This window comes from Triticum urartu, chromosome 2 (assembly GCF_003073215.2).
Source record: "Triticum urartu cultivar G1812 chromosome 2, Tu2.1, whole genome shotgun sequence".
In the NCBI taxonomy this organism is placed as follows: domain Eukaryota; kingdom Viridiplantae; phylum Streptophyta; class Magnoliopsida; order Poales; family Poaceae; genus Triticum; species Triticum urartu.
In genome coordinates this window covers 51,507,980-51,527,640 of record NC_053023.1, presented here as the reverse complement: position 1 = coordinate 51,527,640, position 19,661 = coordinate 51,507,980, and the positions used below count along the sequence as shown (strand labels likewise).

At 48.6% G+C, this 19,661-nt stretch overlaps 2 protein-coding genes across 3 annotated transcripts; one reads left to right on the top strand and one right to left on the bottom strand.

Annotated features, from left to right (window-relative positions):
* Window positions 1–7,300: 7,300 nt before the first annotated feature.
* LOC125535637 (protein ENHANCED DISEASE RESISTANCE 4-like) lies at window positions 7,301–10,446 on the bottom strand. Of its 2 annotated transcripts, XM_048698705.1 has the most exons (4): window positions 10,114–10,446; window positions 9,808–9,978; window positions 9,582–9,714; window positions 7,301–9,551 (listed from the first exon to the last, which is right to left on the bottom strand). In XM_048698705.1, the coding sequence occupies exons 2-4, from the start codon at window positions 9,929–9,931 to the stop codon at window positions 7,631–7,633; spliced, it is 2,178 nt and encodes a 725-aa protein (XP_048554662.1). In that variant the 5' UTR covers window positions 9,932–9,978; window positions 10,114–10,446; the 3' UTR covers window positions 7,301–7,630. The 2 variants fall into 2 exon arrangements, with proteins under 2 accessions (XP_048554662.1, XP_048554661.1); XM_048698704.1 differs by having other exon boundaries at window positions 7,301–9,714; window positions 10,114–10,444.
* Window positions 10,447–15,084: 4,638 nt separating this feature from the next.
* LOC125535636 (serine/threonine-protein kinase AtPK2/AtPK19-like) lies at window positions 15,085–18,787 on the top strand. The gene is made up of 7 exons (XM_048698703.1): window positions 15,085–15,285; window positions 16,345–17,293; window positions 17,376–17,458; window positions 17,540–17,660; window positions 17,746–17,919; window positions 18,013–18,117; window positions 18,269–18,787. The coding sequence occupies exons 2-7, from the start codon at window positions 16,634–16,636 to the stop codon at window positions 18,584–18,586; spliced, it is 1,461 nt and encodes a 486-aa protein (XP_048554660.1). The 5' UTR covers window positions 15,085–15,285; window positions 16,345–16,633; the 3' UTR covers window positions 18,587–18,787.
* Window positions 18,788–19,661: the final 874 nt, after the last annotated feature.

Genomic DNA, 19,661 nt, shown 5'->3' with positions numbered 1-19,661 from the left:
AAATGGACGAACCAAATGATGGATGAAAATCTGGTAATAAGCAACATATAAAAAAAGGAGTAAGAAACATCCATGTCTTTAATGGAAAAATGAAAGTACTAATTAAGGGTGCAACATAAAAATAATTTTAAAAATAATTAACATGGAAGATAACATTATATTTAGAATGTACAAAATTTTCTGGGCGATTTTCATATTTAGCATGCTAAATTTAAAGTTAGGGTTTGAAAGATATGAATATTTTAAAAAATACTTGAATCTGCAAAAAAAAGTTAAAAGAGAATATTTTGGCCGTATTGTACTGTGTAGACACACTGTTAAGCTACACTTGGCGAGGTAGCTCTATACTACGGCAATTGAAATTCGTGAAAAAAAGGGTGCAAAAATGAGGATGACCAGGTTTCGAACCAAGGTCTCCTGGATTGTGGAGAAACACCTAGGCTAGTAGGCTGGTTTGTTCAGTTGTCTTTTGTAAGGGCATTTCCTTACATGAACCAAGCTCTATCGGTGGCGGGTTAAGAAAAAAAAACGAATCGTTTTTCTACTTACGGGTGGCATAGGTGGGTAATTTTTACTAACTTAGAGGGTAATTTTAATGACGGACGATCAGAAGCGGTAGCCGCTTTATTAGTAGGTAAAGATATATGACTTGTATTTGGTTGATGAAATTGACGATCTAGGGGTACGCGCACGTCCTGTAAACTGAGAGAGAGGGAGTATGATGCTTTAACTTTTTTTCTGAATCAAATATGTATAGGTATACATTTTAGCGTGTTTGTTCACTCATTTCAGTTTGTACGTAGTTTATATTGAAATAACCTAAACATCTTATACTCCCTCATTTCCGGTTTACAGGGCTTAAATTTGAAATCTCATCAACCAAGGTACTAGATGGTAAGTATCACCATTAAGAAAGCTTGACTTGTCGTTAAGATGTTTTCCGACAAGTTCAAGGAGTTGACTACGATGAGACTTTCTCATTCGTAGCGATGCTAAGAGTCTGTTGGAATTATATTAGCGATTACTGCATTATTTATGAAATCTTGCAGATAGGATGTCAAACATTGTTTCCTCGACGATTTTCTTGAGGAAAGGTTGTATGTGATACAACCGGAAGGTTTTGTCAATCCTGAAAGATGCTAATAAGTATGCAAAACTCCAGCAATCCTTCTAAGGACTGGAGTAAGCATCTCGGAGTTGGAATGTATGCTTTGAGGATGATCAAAGATTTTGGGTTTATACAAAGTTTATGAGAAACTTGTATTTCCAAAAAAGTGAGTGGGAGCACTATAGAATTTCTGATAAGTATATGTTGACATATTGTTGATCAGAAATGACGCAGAATTTCTGGAAAGCATATAGGGTTATTTGGAAAGTATTTTTCAATGGAAAGCCTGGATTAAGCTACTTGAACGTTGAGCATCAAGATCTATAAGGATAGATCAAAACGCTTAAGGGTACTTTCAAATGAGCACATACCTTGACATGATCTTGAAGGTGTTCAAGATGGATCAGTCAAAGAAGGAGTTCTTGCCTGAGTTGTAAGGTATGAAGTTAAGACTTAAAGCTCGACCACGGCAGAATAGAGAGAAAGGACGAAGGTCGTCCCCTATGCTTAAGGCATAGGCTCTACAGTATGCTATGCTGTGTACCGCACCTGAAATGTGCCTTGCCATGAATCAGTCAAGGGTCAGTCAAGGAGTACAAGAGTGATCTAAGAATGGATCACAGGACAGCGGTCAAAGTTATCCTTAGTAACTAGTGGACTAAGAAATTTTCTCGATTATGGAGGTGGTAAAAGAGTTCGACGTAAAGAGTTACGTCGATGCAAGCTTAACACCTATCCGGATAGCTCTGAGTAGAGATACCGGATACATATAATGGAGCAACAATTTGGAATAGCTCCAAGTAGAACAGTTATTTGAAATGGCTCCAAATATAGCGTAGAGATTTGCGAAGTACATACGGATCTGAATGTTGCAGACCCGTTGACTAAAACCTCTCTCACAAGCAAAACATGATCAAACCCAGAACTCATTGAGTCTTAATCACATGATGATGTGAACTAGTTTAGTGACACTAGTAAACTCTTTGGATGTTGGTCACATGGCGATGTGACCTGTGAGTGTTAATCACATGACGATGTGAACTAGATTATTGACTCTAGTGCAAGTGGGAGACTGTTGGAAATATGCCCTAGATGCAATAATAAATTGGTTATTATTATATTTCCTTGTTCATGATAATCGTTTATTATCCATGCTAGAATTGTATTGATAGGAAACTCAGATACATGTGTGGATACATAGACAACACCATGTCCCTAGTAAGCCTCTAGTTGACTAGCTCGTTGATCAATAGATGGTTACGGTTTCCTGACCATGGACATTGGATGTCGTTGATAACGGGATCACATCATTAGGAGAATGATGTGATGGACAAGACCCAATCCTAAGCATAGCACAAGATCGTGTAGTTCGTATGCTAAAGCTTTTCTAATGTCAAGTATCATTTCCTTAGACCATGAGATTGTGCAACTCCCGGATACCGTAGGAATGCTTTGGGTGTGCCAAACGTCACAACGTAACTGGGTGGCTATAAAGGTACACTACAGGTATCTCCGAAAGTGTCTGTTGGGTTGGCACGAATCGAGACTGGGATTTGTCACTCCGTGTGACGGAGAGGTATCTCTGGGCCCACTCGGTAGGACATCATCATAATGTGCACAATGTGATCAAGGAGTTGATCACGGGATGATGTGTTACGGAACGAGTAAAGAGACTTGCCGGTAACGAGATTGAACAAGGTATCGGGATACCGACGATCGAATCTCGGGCAAGTGTCGTACCGATAGACAAAGGGAATTGTATACGGGATTGATTAAGTCCTTGACAGTGTGGTTCATCCGATGAGATCATCGTGGAACATGTGGGAGACAACATGGGTATCCAGATCCCGCTGTTGGTTATTGACCGGAGAGTCATCTCGGTCATGTCTGCATGTCTCCCGAACCCGTAGGGTCTACACACTTAAGGTTCCGTGACGCTAGGGTTATAGAGATATTAGTATGCGGTAACCCGAAAGTTGTTCGGAGTCCCGGATGAGATCCCGGACATCACGAGGAGTTCCGGAATGGTCCGGAGGTAAAGAATTATATATAGGAAGTGTTGTTTCGGCCATCGGGACAAGTTTCGGGGTCACCGGTATTGTACCGGGACCACCGGAAGGGTCCCGGGGGTCCACCGGGTGGGGCCACCTGCCCCGGGGGGCCACATGGGCTGTAGGGGGTGCGCCTTGGCCTATATGGGCCAAGGGCACCAGCCACAAGAGGCCCATGCGCCAAGAGAAGAGGGGAAAGGAAGAGTCCTAAAGGGGGAAGGCACCTCCTAGGTGCCTTGGGGAGGATGGACTCCTCCCTTGGCCGCACCTTCCTTGGAGGAAGGGGCAAGGCTGCGCCCTCCCCCTCTCCCTTGGCCCTATATATAGTGGGGGGAAGGGAGGGCAACCATACCTAAGACCTGGCGCCTCCCTCTCCCTCCCATGACACATCTCCCTCCTCCTGCAGCGCTTGGCGAAGCCCTGTTGGAATCCCGCTACTTCCACCACGCCGTCGTGCTGCTGGATCTCCATCAACCTCTCCCTCCTCCTTGCTGGATCAAGGCGTGGGAGACGTCTCCGTTCCGTACGTGTGTTGAACGCGGAGGTGCCGTCCGTTCGGCGCTAGGATCATCGGTGATTTGGATCACGACGAGTACGACTCCATCAACCCCGTTCTCTTGAACGCTTCCGCGCGCGATCTACAAGGGTATGTAGATCCACTCCTCCCTCGTTGCTAGATGACTCCATAGATAGATCTTGGTGACACGTAGGAAAATTTTGAATTTATGCTACGTTCCCCAACACATGGTCCAACTAAAAAATAGGGAAAGAAAAAAATACATGTTTTTTAAACTCTGGTGTACTTAAACAACATGATAATGCATACATGCATACCATGGAAAATGTTATCCTGTAATATAGTAGGGTAACATAATAATTGAGTAGCAACCGAGGCCTATGTCGGGCAGCAAAAATGTTTACCTATATCATCATGTCACTTTTCTAAAAGAACATATATGATAGAAAATCTCATCAAATGTAGTCGCTCATATAGAAGCAATGTGTCAATGTCTCAGTAGTGAACCTCCCAATATATTATTGTCTGGTGCAACATGTTTTCCATATAAAATGATGAAAATAAACCATTTGTTGTTGGGTGTAAAGAATGTATTTTTTTCTGTTATGGTACAAAATATTCAAGGAGTACTACTATCACGGATTCAAAAAAGTTTTACAAATATTACAATAATATTTCTAGCAAGTAGAATACAAACTCCTTGTTTAAAACATGAAACTGGTATTATTAACTTGCGCCATTTACGTATAATAAGTGCACTATCTCCGATCACCCGAAGTCCGCTGAAAATCACGGGATGGCCGGTACTTAAAATGCATAGACAGCTCCAGCGATCGGATTTAGCGTTCCCTATATATACCCCTCTCCCACTCCGGAAGAGGGTCGACCACTTCATTTCAAAACACCCAAGACCCCTAAAGTGCCCCCTCTCACTTCCTCTACACCAAAACCCATACCCCCAAGGCATTTGTGTGAGTTCTTTAGAAAAACCCCATAAAGTGATAGATCCACTTCTTCTCCCTCTTTTTTCGATAAATGATAGATTTTATTGATACGAAATGGGGCATCAAGAAGATACATAACACAATGAGCACACACATGGCCTCGGCATAGCTAGGACCAAAGCAGGTCATGATTTGAGCAAGTCTTGATCATTTCCCCATTGATCTTGTTACTCTCGGAGGTTGGAGACTCCTAGTTGGTAGGAGTTCTTCGGAGAGGAATCATTCATTGTTGTTAACCCCGGATAGTTTGTGGAGGTTTCGAGACCACCACAAGGGGTACCACCGGTGGTTGAGAATCGCCTTTTTGGTGATATCTCAAGGGGATAATAGGCGAGCCTTCGTGGTAACATCTGCCCCTTCAACGGTGACTTAGCTTCCTTCCAAGGAAGTCGGGATACATTCTTGTCTTCGGAGTTTCGGTTATCGCTAACCCTAACTCTCTACTTGTGGTTATTTGTCTCTTGCCTTACTTATATCATATTGTGTTTGCTAGCATCTCTATTGTCGTTGTTGTTGAACTACTAATAGCACCAATGTTCCCTTTGCAATTGTGCGCATATATGAAACTAAATAAGTTTAAGGAAGGAGGAGATTTTAGTTAACCAGATATTTGTTTTAGTTTCTTTTTCATATATACATCTTTTCCCCCGTGTTTCTTGCATGTTCAAACTGTATCTTTGTTGGAGTAAAGATTTTTTTGTTGTCATTGCACTAAGTGCATCTTTCATATTGTAAATCGGAAATTTAATATGCTATGATCTGTCATTATAGTTGAGTAGGCTACAACAATTCCATCTATAAATCATACGTACAACAATCGCTCGTTTGGATTCGTGAGGATTATTTCATAGATTTGTTAAAATATTAGAAAGGTGCCCATTTGATGCTAGGGTGAAAGATGGCCGACTTATGCAATGAAATGATGACAACACTAGAGCAAAGGTAGATGAAGATGATGGAGGTCGCCGGGGAGAAGTAGGTAGAAAGACGTCCAGAATTGATATTTGTCACTATATGAATAATCATCCTGAAACACGTGTTTTCAAATTAAAACATTTTCTCTCAATGTATATTTTTCTGTTATACCGTGGCAACGCACATTTGATGTCATATGGATATGGCTTTGTGGGGATAAGCAGTGTGTGAGGTGCCCATGGAGGAACGTGGTTCAAACGAGTAACCATGATTATTGTTTCGTCCCAACCAGGTGCTACATTTAAATTTGTATAGTGCAAATCACCTTACGTAGCAATGTGCGCATAATGAAACTAAATAAGTTCAAGGAAGGAGGATACTTTAGTTAACCAGATCTTTGTTTTAGTCTTTTTTTTCATGTATATACATCTTTTCCTTTGTGTTTCTTGCAATTTCGAACTGTATCTTTGTTGGAGTCAAGATAAAAAAAATGTCATTGCACTAAGAGCATCTCCAGAGCGCGCACAAAAAACTTTAGCGTACAGGTGTGCGTGGGGGCTGCTGCAGGTGGGGCTGCCGGATTGGGCGTTGTGTTTTTGTGCATCTGAAAAACCTCTTTGTCCCTCCCGCGCATAAAAAAACTATTTTGACGATGTAAAAGAATTATATCGTGCTGAGACGAAGCGCGCGTGTTGGAGATGCTCTAAGTGTGTCTTTCATACTTACAAATTAGAAATTTAATTATGCCATGTTATGTCATTATAGGTGAGTAGGCTACAACAATTCCATCTGTAAATCATACATACAACAATCGCTCATTCGGATTCGTGAGGATTGTTTCATAGATTTGTTAAAATTTTAGAAAGATGCCCATGTGATGGTAGGACGAAAGATGACCGACTTTTGTAGTGAAATAACGACAACGCTAGAGCAAAGGCAGATGAAGATGATGGAGGTGGCCGGGGAGAAGTAGATAGAAAGATGTTGAGAGTTGTACTTGGTCACTCTATGAACTAGATGACGCTCCGCACGTTGTTGCGGGAATGTTTTGCAATACTTCAATGAGGTTTTGGTTATGTGAAACATGAATATTTGGAATAATAGTTCTGTATGAATATAAGAATTAAAGGTAAATAGCATAATACGGTGAAATTTTCATGCATGCATGTTTGCATGTTGAGGTGGATTTTTATTATGCATAGTTGCGTGTTGAGATGAGCCTTTTTCATGCATGTTGAATGATGAGGTGGCATGCTTGCATGTTGAGAGAAATATATTAATGGGGGCTAACTATTTAAATACTAGATGATGCCCCACACGTTATTGCAGGAATATTTTTGCAGTATTTTAGTGAGATTTTGGCTAAATGAAACATAAATATTTGAAATAATAGTTTTTAAAATTATATAAGAATTAAATTTAATACCATAATAGAATGGAATTTTACATGCATGCATGTTTGCATGTTGAAGTGGATTTTTAATATCCATAGTTGCATGTTGAGGTGGACCTTTTCTATGCATGTTGAATGATGAGGTGTCATACTTACATGTTGAGAGAAATATGTTAATGAGGCTAGTTATTTAGATATAGAAGATAGAAGATAATCATCATGTTCAACAAACGTTTTCAAATTAAACCTCATATGTCAATGTATGTTTTTCTGTTACCCCGTGGCAACTTACAGACATTCAGCTAGTTAATGTAACAAATGAACTTGATTTTAGAACTGTACTTGGTCAGTTAAAACTTTCAGAAAGGACCTGAAGATCTTCGCTAGATCTTCCCTTATCCTGAGAATCACAACATTGAGAGACTGAGTATCTACACTTCTGCAACATTGTTGCACTCAAAAATGAAGAAATCAACCAAATGTGCACACCACCTCACCAATCTAACCAAACGGTAAATCTAAACAACAATCCACTCTGTCTATCAGAATTCCAACACCCGAAAAATACCATCAGAATTCCATGGCCTGAACTGAAACTACCTTCTTTCTACAGTATATACGACGAGCCGAGCTCCTCTGCCGCTACCTGATCCTGATGGCTCCCGCCGCCGGAACCCCGTGGCCGGGCGTCCAGCCAGATCTTCTCCCGTTCGACCGCCTCAGCGTGCAACTGTCGTCCGAGTCCTCGTCGCCGGTGAAGTCCTCCACGCAGATACCCTTCCCCTTCCTGTCGTCGTGCCGCCTGCTGGCGTCCGACGGCGGCGTCGACCTCTTGCCGGGGCTCCCGTACTCGTACAGGCTCGGGGAGCGCCGCAGCAGCAGCTCGCTCGCCGAGCCGTACCCCATGAGACGGTGCAGGCTGTGGCTGTGCCGCCGCGCCGCCGCCGCCTCCTCCCCCGCCGCGACGACGGTGTCGAAGGACGAGTTCCTCGACACGTGCAGCGGCTGCTCGTCCTCCGTGGTGGAGTAGCTGCTCGCCCCGTACTCCGCCGCGAAGTCCTCGATGAACGAGAACAGGTCCGGCCGCGCGCCGACGTGGCGCGCGGGGGAGGAGCCGGCCGTGCTGCACTCGTCGGCGGGCTTCTTCCTGTCCGGGTCGCGGTAGGAGTAGGAGAGCACGGCCGAGCAGGCGCCGCACCGCAGGTCGCGCACCTTGGCGCTCGCCACGGCGAACCCCGCGGGCACCTGGACGAGCGTGAAGCAGCTGGAGCAGACGATGAACGGCGCGCCCTTCAGGACCGGCCGGCAGTGGTGCCTCGGCGGCGGCGCGCGCTTCTTGGCCTCCGCTGCGGCCGGCCGCGCGGGCTCCTGCGCTCTCGACGGGCGGCAGCAGTGCCCCCTGCAGCTGCCGCACTCAGGCCTGACGTGGTCGCAGCAGCTGTGCCGGCATGCTCCTGCCGGGCGCGCGTCGTGGCCGCCGCACGGGTCAGCCCTGCACCGGCGATACCGCCGCGACGGCAGACCGCGGAGGGTAGCCTGTCCGTGCTTGCCCGCGTTGCCGCGGTGGTGCAGAGCGGCCGCGGTGGTGGCATGGCGAGCTCTGCTGGTAGGGACGGCCGGGTGAGGGGCGTGGCCTTCTTGCCTGGGACGACGAGGCGGACGCGATGGTGTCCTTGGCTTGGCCTCCGGAGGCTGGCTGAAGAGCTCGGAGAGGTCGCCTTTGAGCTCGTCCACCGTCTTCAGGATCTTCTCGTGGAGGGGACTCATCTTCTGCGGCGCGTGCCGAGGAGGGCTCGGTGCCTTTTCCTCCGTCACAGCCGGCACCGGCGCCGCCGCGGCATCGTCTCGCCGTTTCCAGCTCGCCGCTGCCGGCGCAGACCGGGAATCCGCGGCGCGATCAGGCATTGGCGCAGCTTCCGCTCTGCTTGGACTTGGACTTTTCTTCCTCGCGGCATCAGTTTCAGGCTCGGCATCACGTGCCCTCTCTGAACCTCGCATCTCGGCGAAGTTTGCACCGGCGGCGGGAGCACTGACCGCGCCCCTCCCCCTGCGATGTTCGGAGCTGCCACCAGCTTCCTCCTGATCGGCACTCCGGTGATGGTGATCATGCCCCTTCTTCTCGACGATCGGCGGCGATTGCGCCGAGGAGTGATGCTTCCTCGCTGGCGTTTGATCGCCGCTCGTGCCCACGGCCCTGCCGGTCTCGCGTCGGCTTGTCGTGCCGGCGTCCCGGGGGCTGGTGGTTCGAACATCAGGAGTCGGGGCGGGGGCGCTGGTGCTCGCGACATCCCCGGAGCCAAAGTGGCTGCTCTGAGTCTGGCTCCGGCGAGGAGACGGCAGGACACTCGCTGAAGACGGGGCAGCACTGGCGTTGGGAGCACTGACCGCACCCCTTGTGATGCGCGGTTGAGAACTGCCAGCAGCTTCCGCCTGATCGGCACTCCGGTGGTGATCACGCCCCTTCCTCTCAACGACCGGCGGCGTGAGATCACCGGCCTCGCGTCGGCTCGTCGTGCCGGCGCCTCGGTAGCTGGTGCTCGGGGCGTCAGGAGTCGTGCCACTGGTGCTCGGAGCGTCAGGAGTCGTGCCACTGGTGCTCGCGACATCCCCGGAGCCGCCCAACTGGCCGCTCTGAGCCTGGCTCCGGCGAGGAGACGGCAGGACGCTCTCCGTGGACGGAGCAGCGCTGACGGACGCGCCGCGCGTGTCGCCGCCGGGGAGTTTCGCTGCGCAACCAGAAAACGAAATCCAATCAGAAACCCGGGACAAATTACATGGAAATGCGAAGATCCAATCACCGGAGTGGAGCTCGAATTTACCTCGGAGGCTGGCGCCGCATCCGCCGCATTGGTACACGGGGACGCCGGCGGGCTCCTGGAGGACGCTGCGGCACCTGGGGCACCTCACGTGGCGAGCCCCGCCGCTGGTGTCCGAGATCGCCATGAGCCGACAAGGCCCCAGAGCATCACTCGATCAATCAAATTCGCGGCCTGCGTTGACAGATGAAAGCATAAAATCGTTAGCGCTTTGGCACCAATTTCTTCGTCCAATTTGTTGTTTCCGGAAAGGAGGAAGAACAGGACGGAGGCACTCGAGCACAGCTAACAGAAAGCGCACCCACTCACCGCAAAATCTCCCACTTTCCCTCGGCGTCCACTCGAGACGAGAACGAGACGTCCCGCTTTGCGTGCTCTTGCAGCTTCTTCTTCCTCCTCGGAATCGAGCCGCCTCTCCTCCAAATCCAATCCTTGGAAGCTAGCTATATGTAGGCAGCTCTCGCTAGTCGTCGCGGGAGTCCAGACCGGGCAGCCCGATGCGGCTCTTCTTCTTGTAGTACTCTACGTGCGATGGAAGCGAGGAGGCAGAGAGACGCGTCCCTGTTGGGCTTGCGAGCAATAGAATAATGGCGAGGTTTGGAGTGGAGACGGAGGAGCTGAGCTCATGTAAAACGATGCGCGCGCGCCGGAGAAATATTTATATGCGCTGGGTGGGGCGAGGAGGAGGAAGGAGGCGGGCTGGTGTGCGCGGCCGCGGCTGACCGCTTCAACGACAGGGACGACCGGTGCGCTCCCCGCGGGATTCGGCGTTGGCTTTGGCTGGCGAGCGAGCGATCGAGTGGCGCGGCCAGGTCGTCCGGGCCGAGGGGGGGCGACCGTGTCGCCGACGCCAGTCACGCTGCCACCGCGTCGTCCTGGTCGCGCCCCGGCTGGCCCTTCTGGACGTCCACCGTGGAGCCGCGTGTGGCCCCTTTTCCGCGGTGATCGTGCTGGTGACTGGTCGCGCCGGGGACGGGCGTAGCGGCTGACGCGCGCGCCCGCCCGCTCACTGTCGCTGGGAGGAGACCATCACCAGGAAAAGTGAAGGAAACGGATGAAATCTGGCTCCGCGGCCCCCACCCCGGCATTGCCATGCGCACTGCGAGCGCGCGCGCGCGCCGGGCCGTCGTTTTCCGAGCAGGTTCGAGACACCCTGATGGTCGCAGCAGGAGTAAACTATGCGTCGTTCCGATGGATTTGGCATCTGGGCACAAAATCTTAGATCTGCGTTTGTTTTCGGGATGTTCTTTGTTTATCTTTGCTTCGGGCCACCCTCCACGCACGGAAGGGAAGCAAGCCAAGCCAAGCCGCGTTGTTAGGTCAACCCGGTCAGTGCGGAACGGAATAGTAGCAGGCGTTCGGTCTGTACTCCAAGAAGGGGTGAGAAAACGGAGTGAGGTGGAGTATAAACAAGGACTTGTCGTGGCGGCGAAAGTCGCGGGTGGCGACCGGAGGAAGTTGGGCCTCGCGCGACCCGTTCACGTACGTACGTAATAACGAGGATCGTTGCCATGTCGCCAATTGCCAAAGATGGCGCGGCACGGTCGCCAGCGACATCACGCCACACCGTAGCAGCGTCACGCGGGCCGAATAAATGAGGCGCCGCCGGCTGAGCTTGAGATGGAAAAAGGCGTTTTTTGGCGGCACGCTCTCTCTCGTCGCCGTCCTCGGTGCCACGAGGCGCGCGAGCCGCGCGTTTTTGTCAACGGCGACGAGCTCCGGGTTGCACGGCTGTGGCAGGTGGACGGTGGGCGGTGCCGCGCCGGCCGCCTGGCGTGGCCCCGCATAGAACTGCAGCTGCGAACAGTCGAGGCGCACTGGCATGGCACCGCCACCGACCGGCGCGGGTCGTCACCTACCGCCGCCTAGTTGTTTTCGGTCCGCGGGGCCACACGGCCGCCCACACGGGGAGCGCGGCCGCTGGTCCCTTGCGCACGGGAGCCCTGGATATATTCGCCTGGTCGTGTAGAACGTGACGATTCTGCGGCGAGAAAGATATCGCGTCCGCGTGTGCCCATGCATGGTCTGCAACGCCAAGTTGAAGGCGAGCGTGTGCCCATGATGTTCCTTTTTTTCTTAAAAAGAAAAAATCAGCAAAAGGGCAAGTGTATTTTTTAACTCCACACGGTGCAACTTATATATTTCAGTCCAAGATGAAGATGTGGGTCATGGGTGTGTCTAGTCAGAGCAACTCCCACCAAAGCACACATTGTCACGTGGATGTGTTCTGCAAAGCAGTGATAGGAGCCAGAGCCAATCCAACGCAGACATCACATCCGGATCATGCGCTATGGCTGACGGTAGTCCAAACGGGCTGGAGAGGATAAATAGACAAATGAGGATTAACGACTTGTTGCCGATGGAGACTGCTGAAGTAAATTAGTGATATTAGACCATCTACAACCGGGCTCGCCAAACCCCTTGTAAGCCTGGACGGACAGTCTGGTCATCGACCGGTCAAGAAAACACGAACCATATGGGCGCCACATAGCGTCGGTAAACCTCCGGGCTGACCAGAATCCCTCATATCTAGCTAAAAAATGGGGCAGATATGGGGAAGCCCGGGCACGTTCGCCACGTCGGACTCGACAGGGAGGACACACCGTAAATTGCAACTTGTTGGACCAGCCATTTTCCTCTACTCTCTTCCCCTCGTCCGTGCCGGCCCTCCCTTATCTTCGTTGTCGTACCGAGCCATCAACGCCATCAGCATGCGTGACAACACTTCTCCCCTATACTCTCGCCGCCACAGACACTCTAGTTAGCCCGAACACCTCCATGGTACATTCGGCTCCTCTCAGTCTGCATCTTGCCCTCAATGAGCTCGACACATTGTTCGACCAGTTTTTTTGTGATTGTTTTGTAGGCAAGACGATGGATTCGGATGGTCATCGAATGAGGACTATGCACCGACAAAGTTTGATGAATTAATTCAAATGGAGATCGTCGATTCGTAGGATTCGAACGAAGAAACAGAGATGTTGATGATCATGAGCATCCAACGGGAAATGGGCCGAGAGGTGGAGCACATTCTAAACTTCAAGGGTTCGATCAACAGTAGAAAAGTTCTAAACCGGGATAGGGTCTTCGGAGCACGGCTGCTCTACGAGGACTACTTTAATCCCGAACCAACATTCTTGATGAATGGTCTCGTCGATGCCTCTGTATGCGCAAACTCTTGTTCTTGAGTGTGGTGGAAGGAGTGGAGGCACATTATCCCTACATCAAGCTCATCGGGAATTGTTGCAAAGAACCGTCGTTATTTGCTAAGAAGAAATGCATGGCTATTATGAGCATGCCTGCACTTAGTACCGTCACCGATGCCGTTAGTGAGATGGTACGAATGGGAGAGAGCACATGCCTAAAGACAATTGTTAAGTTTGCCCGTGCTGTGGTGGAGGTTGTTTGGAGCAGAGTGTCTAAGAGAACCAAATGTGCAAGATGCATAAAAGGTTATTGGCTATTGAAGAGGCAAGAGGTTTTTCAGTTATGCTTGGTTCAATTGATTGCATGCATTGACAATGAAAGAATTTTCCCAAAGGTTTGTGCAGGATGTATCAAGGTCACACCAAAGAGGCCACCATCATATTGAAAAAAGTGGCATCACATGACTTGTGGATTTTGCATGCTTTCTTTTGAACGTCTTTTTCTCACAACGACATCAATGTGCTTTAGTGATCTCCCGTGTTTAAGAGACTTTGTAATGGAGAAACGTCGTTGTGCAGCTTCAATGTCAACAGCCGCGACCACGGCATGGGGTACTACCTTGCCGATGGTATCTATTCTCAATGTGGCGACATTTGTGAAGACCATATCTGATCCCTGCGGAAACAAGCAAATCCACTTTGCAACAATGCAAGAAGCAGTTAGGAAGGGTGTGGAGAGGGCATTCGGGGTACTCCAAGCTCATAGGGGATTTGTTCGTGGAGCTGCAATAATATGGGAATTAGAGACTTTATGGCAGCTAATGACATGTTGTGTCATCTCTGGAGAATTCCAGAATATGATTGACGAGGATGAGGTGAAGGGGTAGGTCGAACCCATGATTTTGGCAAACCCGGGAAACAAGTCAACAACCCGGAACAACAAGACGAATGTGAGCTTACTAATTTTCTACAAATGCATCAGAATCTTTGAGATCATCACATGCACACATAACAATTCAATGATGTTGTAGAGCATATGTGGACCCACAACAAAAGCCAATGAATTATGCACTTTTTTTAATGTTCGAACTATGTATTTTTGCCACCAACGGTTGTTATTTACGTGTGATATTCACGTGTATCATGGACGTGCATGGACATGCATTAATTTGAGAAAGTGCGCCTGTCTGACATCCAGTACGAGGGGCCGTCCGGGATTGTATGTGGTTGCGTCCGCGGGTGTGTTCGTGGAAGTTTAGGGTGCGGATTGGCCAAGTCTAGCTTAGATTGGATGAGATTCTACATGGGTGATTAGAGATTTTATGTTTTATGTTACCTCCATGCTAGTTCCTATTCAAAATTTAAGTATATAATAACTTATAAAAGTTACAATGGTCTTTCCTGTGCCACATTAATCACATATGTAAAACTCTCAGAGGTATGTAACTATACGAAACTCCAGACAAGGTCAAATTCAATGTATTTTGTGACGACTAATCATTGTAGTCAATGCATCGCCTTTTTTCTTCAAAAATTCACTTGGAAGAGAGGTTTTCAAGCTGAAATTCCATTAAAAAAGGCCAAGAGAAAAGGTGGGAAAGGTTTTACGTACATGGCAAACACAAGCGAGATGAGAAAAACCTAAGCTCACGAGCACATTACAACCCACTCACACAAACGAGAGCTAGGCTTCGACATCATCCCGATGATCGGTTGGTAGGCGCACAGGGTAGAGGACGGCATCGTCTTGCAGGCCCTGCAGATGAGTGAGAGTCACAGAGACTACCCCTAAAGACTATTTCGTTCGTGTGTCTGCATAGGTGCCAAAGACCTAGGAGGCGAGAAATTGTAAACCAGTGCGCCATGACGAGGCGGGAAGAGGGCAAATGGCAACATCGTAGGCAGTCGTGTGCGGTTGGGGGGGGGGGCTCAATTCTGGTTCACTCATCTCAGATCCAACGGCTGGAATTGGAGGCAATGGACATGCTTTTTTTTAGGGATATGCTTTTGCTTTACCCATGTTGGCAGTGACAACTCAAGCATATCCAATTCGCGGGAAATCCTCTTTTCCCCTTGCATAAGAGGGACCCACCCGGCGGCGCGGCTAATCTGGCCATAACCAACCACCCACCCACTGGAAGTGGGCCTCACCCAGGCACCCAGCCCGCGTAGTTGACCGGACGCGGCGCGCCCCGTCCGTCCGTCGCCCGTCGCCTTTCCCCTCCTCCCCCAGGCCGCCCACCTCGCTCCACCAACCGCGCTCCTCGCCCACCGCCCGGAGCGGAGCTCGCCGGGGCGTCGCCGGCACCGCGCGCACCTCCGCGGATCACGCAAGGTGAGCTTCCCCACCCCCTCCCCGCGGTTTGGTCTCGCCCCTTATCTGAACTACGATTTACTGACGGACGCAGCGCTCGCGGGAAGTGAGAGAGCAGATAGACTAGTCCCGCGCCTTCGGTTCCTCGATCTGTGTTTGTCCGCTGGATTGGCTCTCTCTCTCGCTTACCTCTCGTTCCCCACTGCGGATCTCGTGGTTTCTGGGGTGATGGCTTGGTTGCAGTGATTTCGATGCGGTCGAGCGGGGAAAGAGTAGCGTGCGGTTTTAATCTTTGCTGTGTCAGTGGGGTGGAGTTCGATCTATATCGGGAATCCGTTGCTAATTGATTGGTTGTTCAGCAAAGGAATGCCGATGCTAGGCTGAGTCGAGGTGTTGAGCATAGCGTGGTTAGGATGGTAGGATTGTGGAAGTTGGAAGTACAATTTTGGACTAAAGGCACGTTGTCCTGCTTTTAGAAAGCATGTATGCCTTTGTGTTCTAAGAATCTGGAAGTAACTTTCGAGAAATCTTTTCTCCTTGCTAGATTGCAAAGCTCCAGCTTCCTTGTGCTGGGAATTTAGTACACTATGCACACTGTTCACTGTTCAGGATGTTTGAGGGCATTCAAGATGCTCGAACTGCTGATGATGCAGTGATGCACCTTACATATCTGTAAGTGGTGAAGCCGCAGAGTCATCCGCCGGCTTCTTCCTTGCTGATTGCTGTGTGGGAGCTTCAAATGAGGCCAGTGATAGGTGCTGATGGTCGGTGATGCAAACTGAGATCCTGCCAGTAGTCAACTGATTGTCCCTTAGTTTTGTTGATGTCGAGAGAGTTTTCCTGCAACACATGATTGCTTCTGGTGTCAGTGAAGGTTTAAATCCTAGCAAGATAAATATTCTTAGAACTGACTACAGTAACCGTTTGTACCATGTTCTTATAGATTCCCCTACAGAAGATATTGGTCGTTTGCACAGGGTATCCCTATCTAATACTTGTCCTGCAAATGTTGCTTTCCTTTTTAGATTTCTTCCAATACTAGATGAGACTGACGATTTATCTGTTCTGTGTCCGTTTTAGATTTCTGCTTCACGAGTCCAGGAAGAACAACACTGGCATCAAGCAAGTCATATTCAGCAGGGAACAGCAGCATCGTTTTGATCTGCCTTTTCGCAGGATACTTGGCCAATTCATAGTGGAAACTTCAACTTGTTCAAGGCCTCTCTGTTCACAGCAGTACATCATTTTACATCCTTGGAAATTGTGGAGCGAGCCTACTTGAGAATGCAATGTAGCAGGAGTCATTAGTTTCAGTATGTCGGAGACTTGCCCTGGAGCTGCCATACTCGGCTGCATTGGCCTTTGATAGATGGTTTTTTCTCAGACATCCTCTCTGGCAGTAAAGCTTGCACAAGGACCCAAGCTCTTTACTACAAAGACAATTCTCCCCATGGATCCCCCGGGCGTTGTCTCCTCTGAAAATGCTGAATATGATTTCTCTGATGTTTTTGGTTCCAGTCCAGTCGAGACAGCAACAGAACTTTGTGTTGTTGATCCTGACAGCCCTGCAGCTCCTGTTGAGTCCCCTGAGGAGGTTTATAATGATCCTGCGGTCATCTTCAAGCGGTCACATTCTCTTGTTGGTCCATCATCACTTGTTAGCTGCTCTTTGGGACTTGGCAAGCTCACTCTAAACATAGCAGATGGATCATCAGAACTTGTAGGTCACACTACAGAAGAAAAGGAACTTAACCTAGAGCAGTTCAGTGATGAAGAGTTTGGTGATGCCGTGACTGAGGATGAGGGTGTTGGGCTTGATGACTTTGAAATCTTGAAGCTTGTAGGCCAAGGGGCATTTGGCAAAGTCTTTCAGGTGAGAAAGAAGGGTACTTCAGAAATATATGCAATGAAAGTCATGAGGAAGGACAAGATACTGGAGAAAAACCATTCCGAGTACATGAAAGCTGAAAGAGACATACTGACAAAAGTTGACCATCCTTATGTAGTGCAGCTGAGGTACTCCTTTCAGGTAGGTCATGTGTATACATATTGTCATCTCTGCGTTGGCATTCATATCTTGGTACAAACATTCAAACAGTTTGCCTGTGCAGACCAAATATCGACTTTACCTTGTCCTGGACTTCGTAAACGGGGGGCATCTCTTCTTTCAGCTCTACAAGCAAGGATTATTTAGGTGCTGTTTCACTTGTTAGTAATTTTGTTTGCTAAAAGATAGCTGCACATGCCTTTAAACTAAACCCTTTCATATTAACAGGGAGGAACTTGCACGAATCTATACGGCTGAGATTATATCTGCTGTAGCCCACCTCCATGCTAATGGGATTATGCATAGAGATCTTAAGCCCGAGAACATCCTATTGGATGCTGAAGGCCATGTAAGAATTCTTTGTTGCAACCAACAATCCCGTTTTGTCTTCTCTTTGATTATCTGACATCTATTTGCTTGTGCCGCTGTTATAGGCCATGCTAACTGACTTCGGCCTTGCGAAAGAATTCCGTGAGAACACCCGATCAAACTCGATGTGTGGCACTCTCGAGTATATGGCCCCTGAAATTATTCAGGGCCAGGGGCATGATAAGGCCGCAGATTGGTGGAGTGTAGGAATCCTCCTGTTTGAAATGCTGACGGGCAAGGTGAGTTGCATATTTGTATGGGATGTCAAGCTTATCATCCGAGAGGTTTTCTGTGCAGACGTGTCATGGCTTATGACTTCCTACTCTTTGCAGCCCCCGTTTGTTGGGAACAGAGACAAAGTTCAGCAGAAGATAGTGAAGGAGAAGTTGAAGCTTCCTCCGTTTTTGACTAGTGAAGCTCACTCACTGCTGAAAGGAGTACGTTTTCCAACTTGTTTGATTTCATTATACATCATGTAGTAACTCATAGCACAAATAGTACCATATAGAGGTCTTACAGAACAAAAAACAGCATGAGGGAAACTGGCTAGTTAACTGTTTTATTATCTAAAATATTGCAATATTTCAGTTGCTGCACAAAGAGGCCGGCAAGCGGCTGGGAACCGGACCTGGCGGCAGCGACGAGATAAAGAAGCACAGGTGGTTCAAGCCGATCAACTGGAGGAAGCTGGACGCCAGGGAGATCCAGCCGAGCTTCCGGCCCGACGTCGCCGGCCTGACCTGCATCGCCAACTTCGACGTGTGCTGGACCAACACGCCCGTGCTGGACTCCCCGGCCGCCACCCCCGTCACTGCCGGCGGCGGGCAAGGCAACTTCGCGGGGTTCACCTACGTCAGGCCCGCGCCGTTCCTCCATGACCTGAAGCCACCCTCGAGCTCTAGCTAGGCTGCAAGGTTCACTCTAGTGCGCCCGAAACGGGTGTGCGCAATTTTGATCTAGTTCATTCACTGAACCGCTGTGTTCTATGGCCTGTATGATGTATAGATTCTTGTGCATCTGCTTTACTTGCGGCAATGAGAAGTTGGAAACAGAGAGCAACTAGAGAAGTTGAGAAGTCGGCCCTTTCTCTGCTCCTTTTTCACTCAATGATTCCTTTGAATTTGCCGACCAAAAATTCTATGTCTATTCTATGTCCGACAATGACACCGACTACTAGGATGACCACGGTGAAGCCAAGGCCATGGACAAGCTCAACTCCACCTTCTGGCAGGGGGTCGGTCTGATCGGATGCGTGCAGTCGCGTGTCAAGAAGGTGGTGTTCGATCAGTTCACCGGGGGGACAAACCAGGTTGGGTTCCTGAAGCTGGCCCTTGGGCGAGCCGTGCTGCTGCTGCAGGAGGTGACAGTCATAAACTGCAGCCGTTGGCTTCCAAGAGAATGTGGGCCAGTAAGGTCTCGGACAAACCTTCTTTTGCTGAACTGCAGCCGTCGGCTTCCAAGAGAATGTGCGCCAAGACAAACTTTCACAGATTAGTGATATTTTGAATTGTTTTCATTTTTCACTCAATGATTCCTTTGAATTTGCCGACCAAAAATTCTATGTCCGCTGACAAATTCTTGAATCTCTGAATTGTTTTCATTTTTTTTCTGGATACTTTGAACTTCCTAACCAAATCCAGTCAGATTTTTAAGCTGAAAGTTGAGAAGCATGAATTTCTCAAACCAATGATCCACGTGAGCTGAAACTTTCTCAGATCAGTCATATATGCATTCTTCAATTTCTGGGATTTTTTGTAATATGTCTGGAAACTTTGAAATTTCTGTTAAAATTCAGTCAAATTTTGAAGCTAAACGTCCAGAAGCATGAATCTCTCAAACCAATGGTTCCCGTTAGCTGAAAGTTTCCCAGATTAGTTATATATCTGCGCTTCAATTTGTGGAATTGTTTCAAAATTTTCTAGGGAATGAACCTTGCCTATAGTCATATTGATACATGGATCTCTCAAAAGTTTCCCAGAAC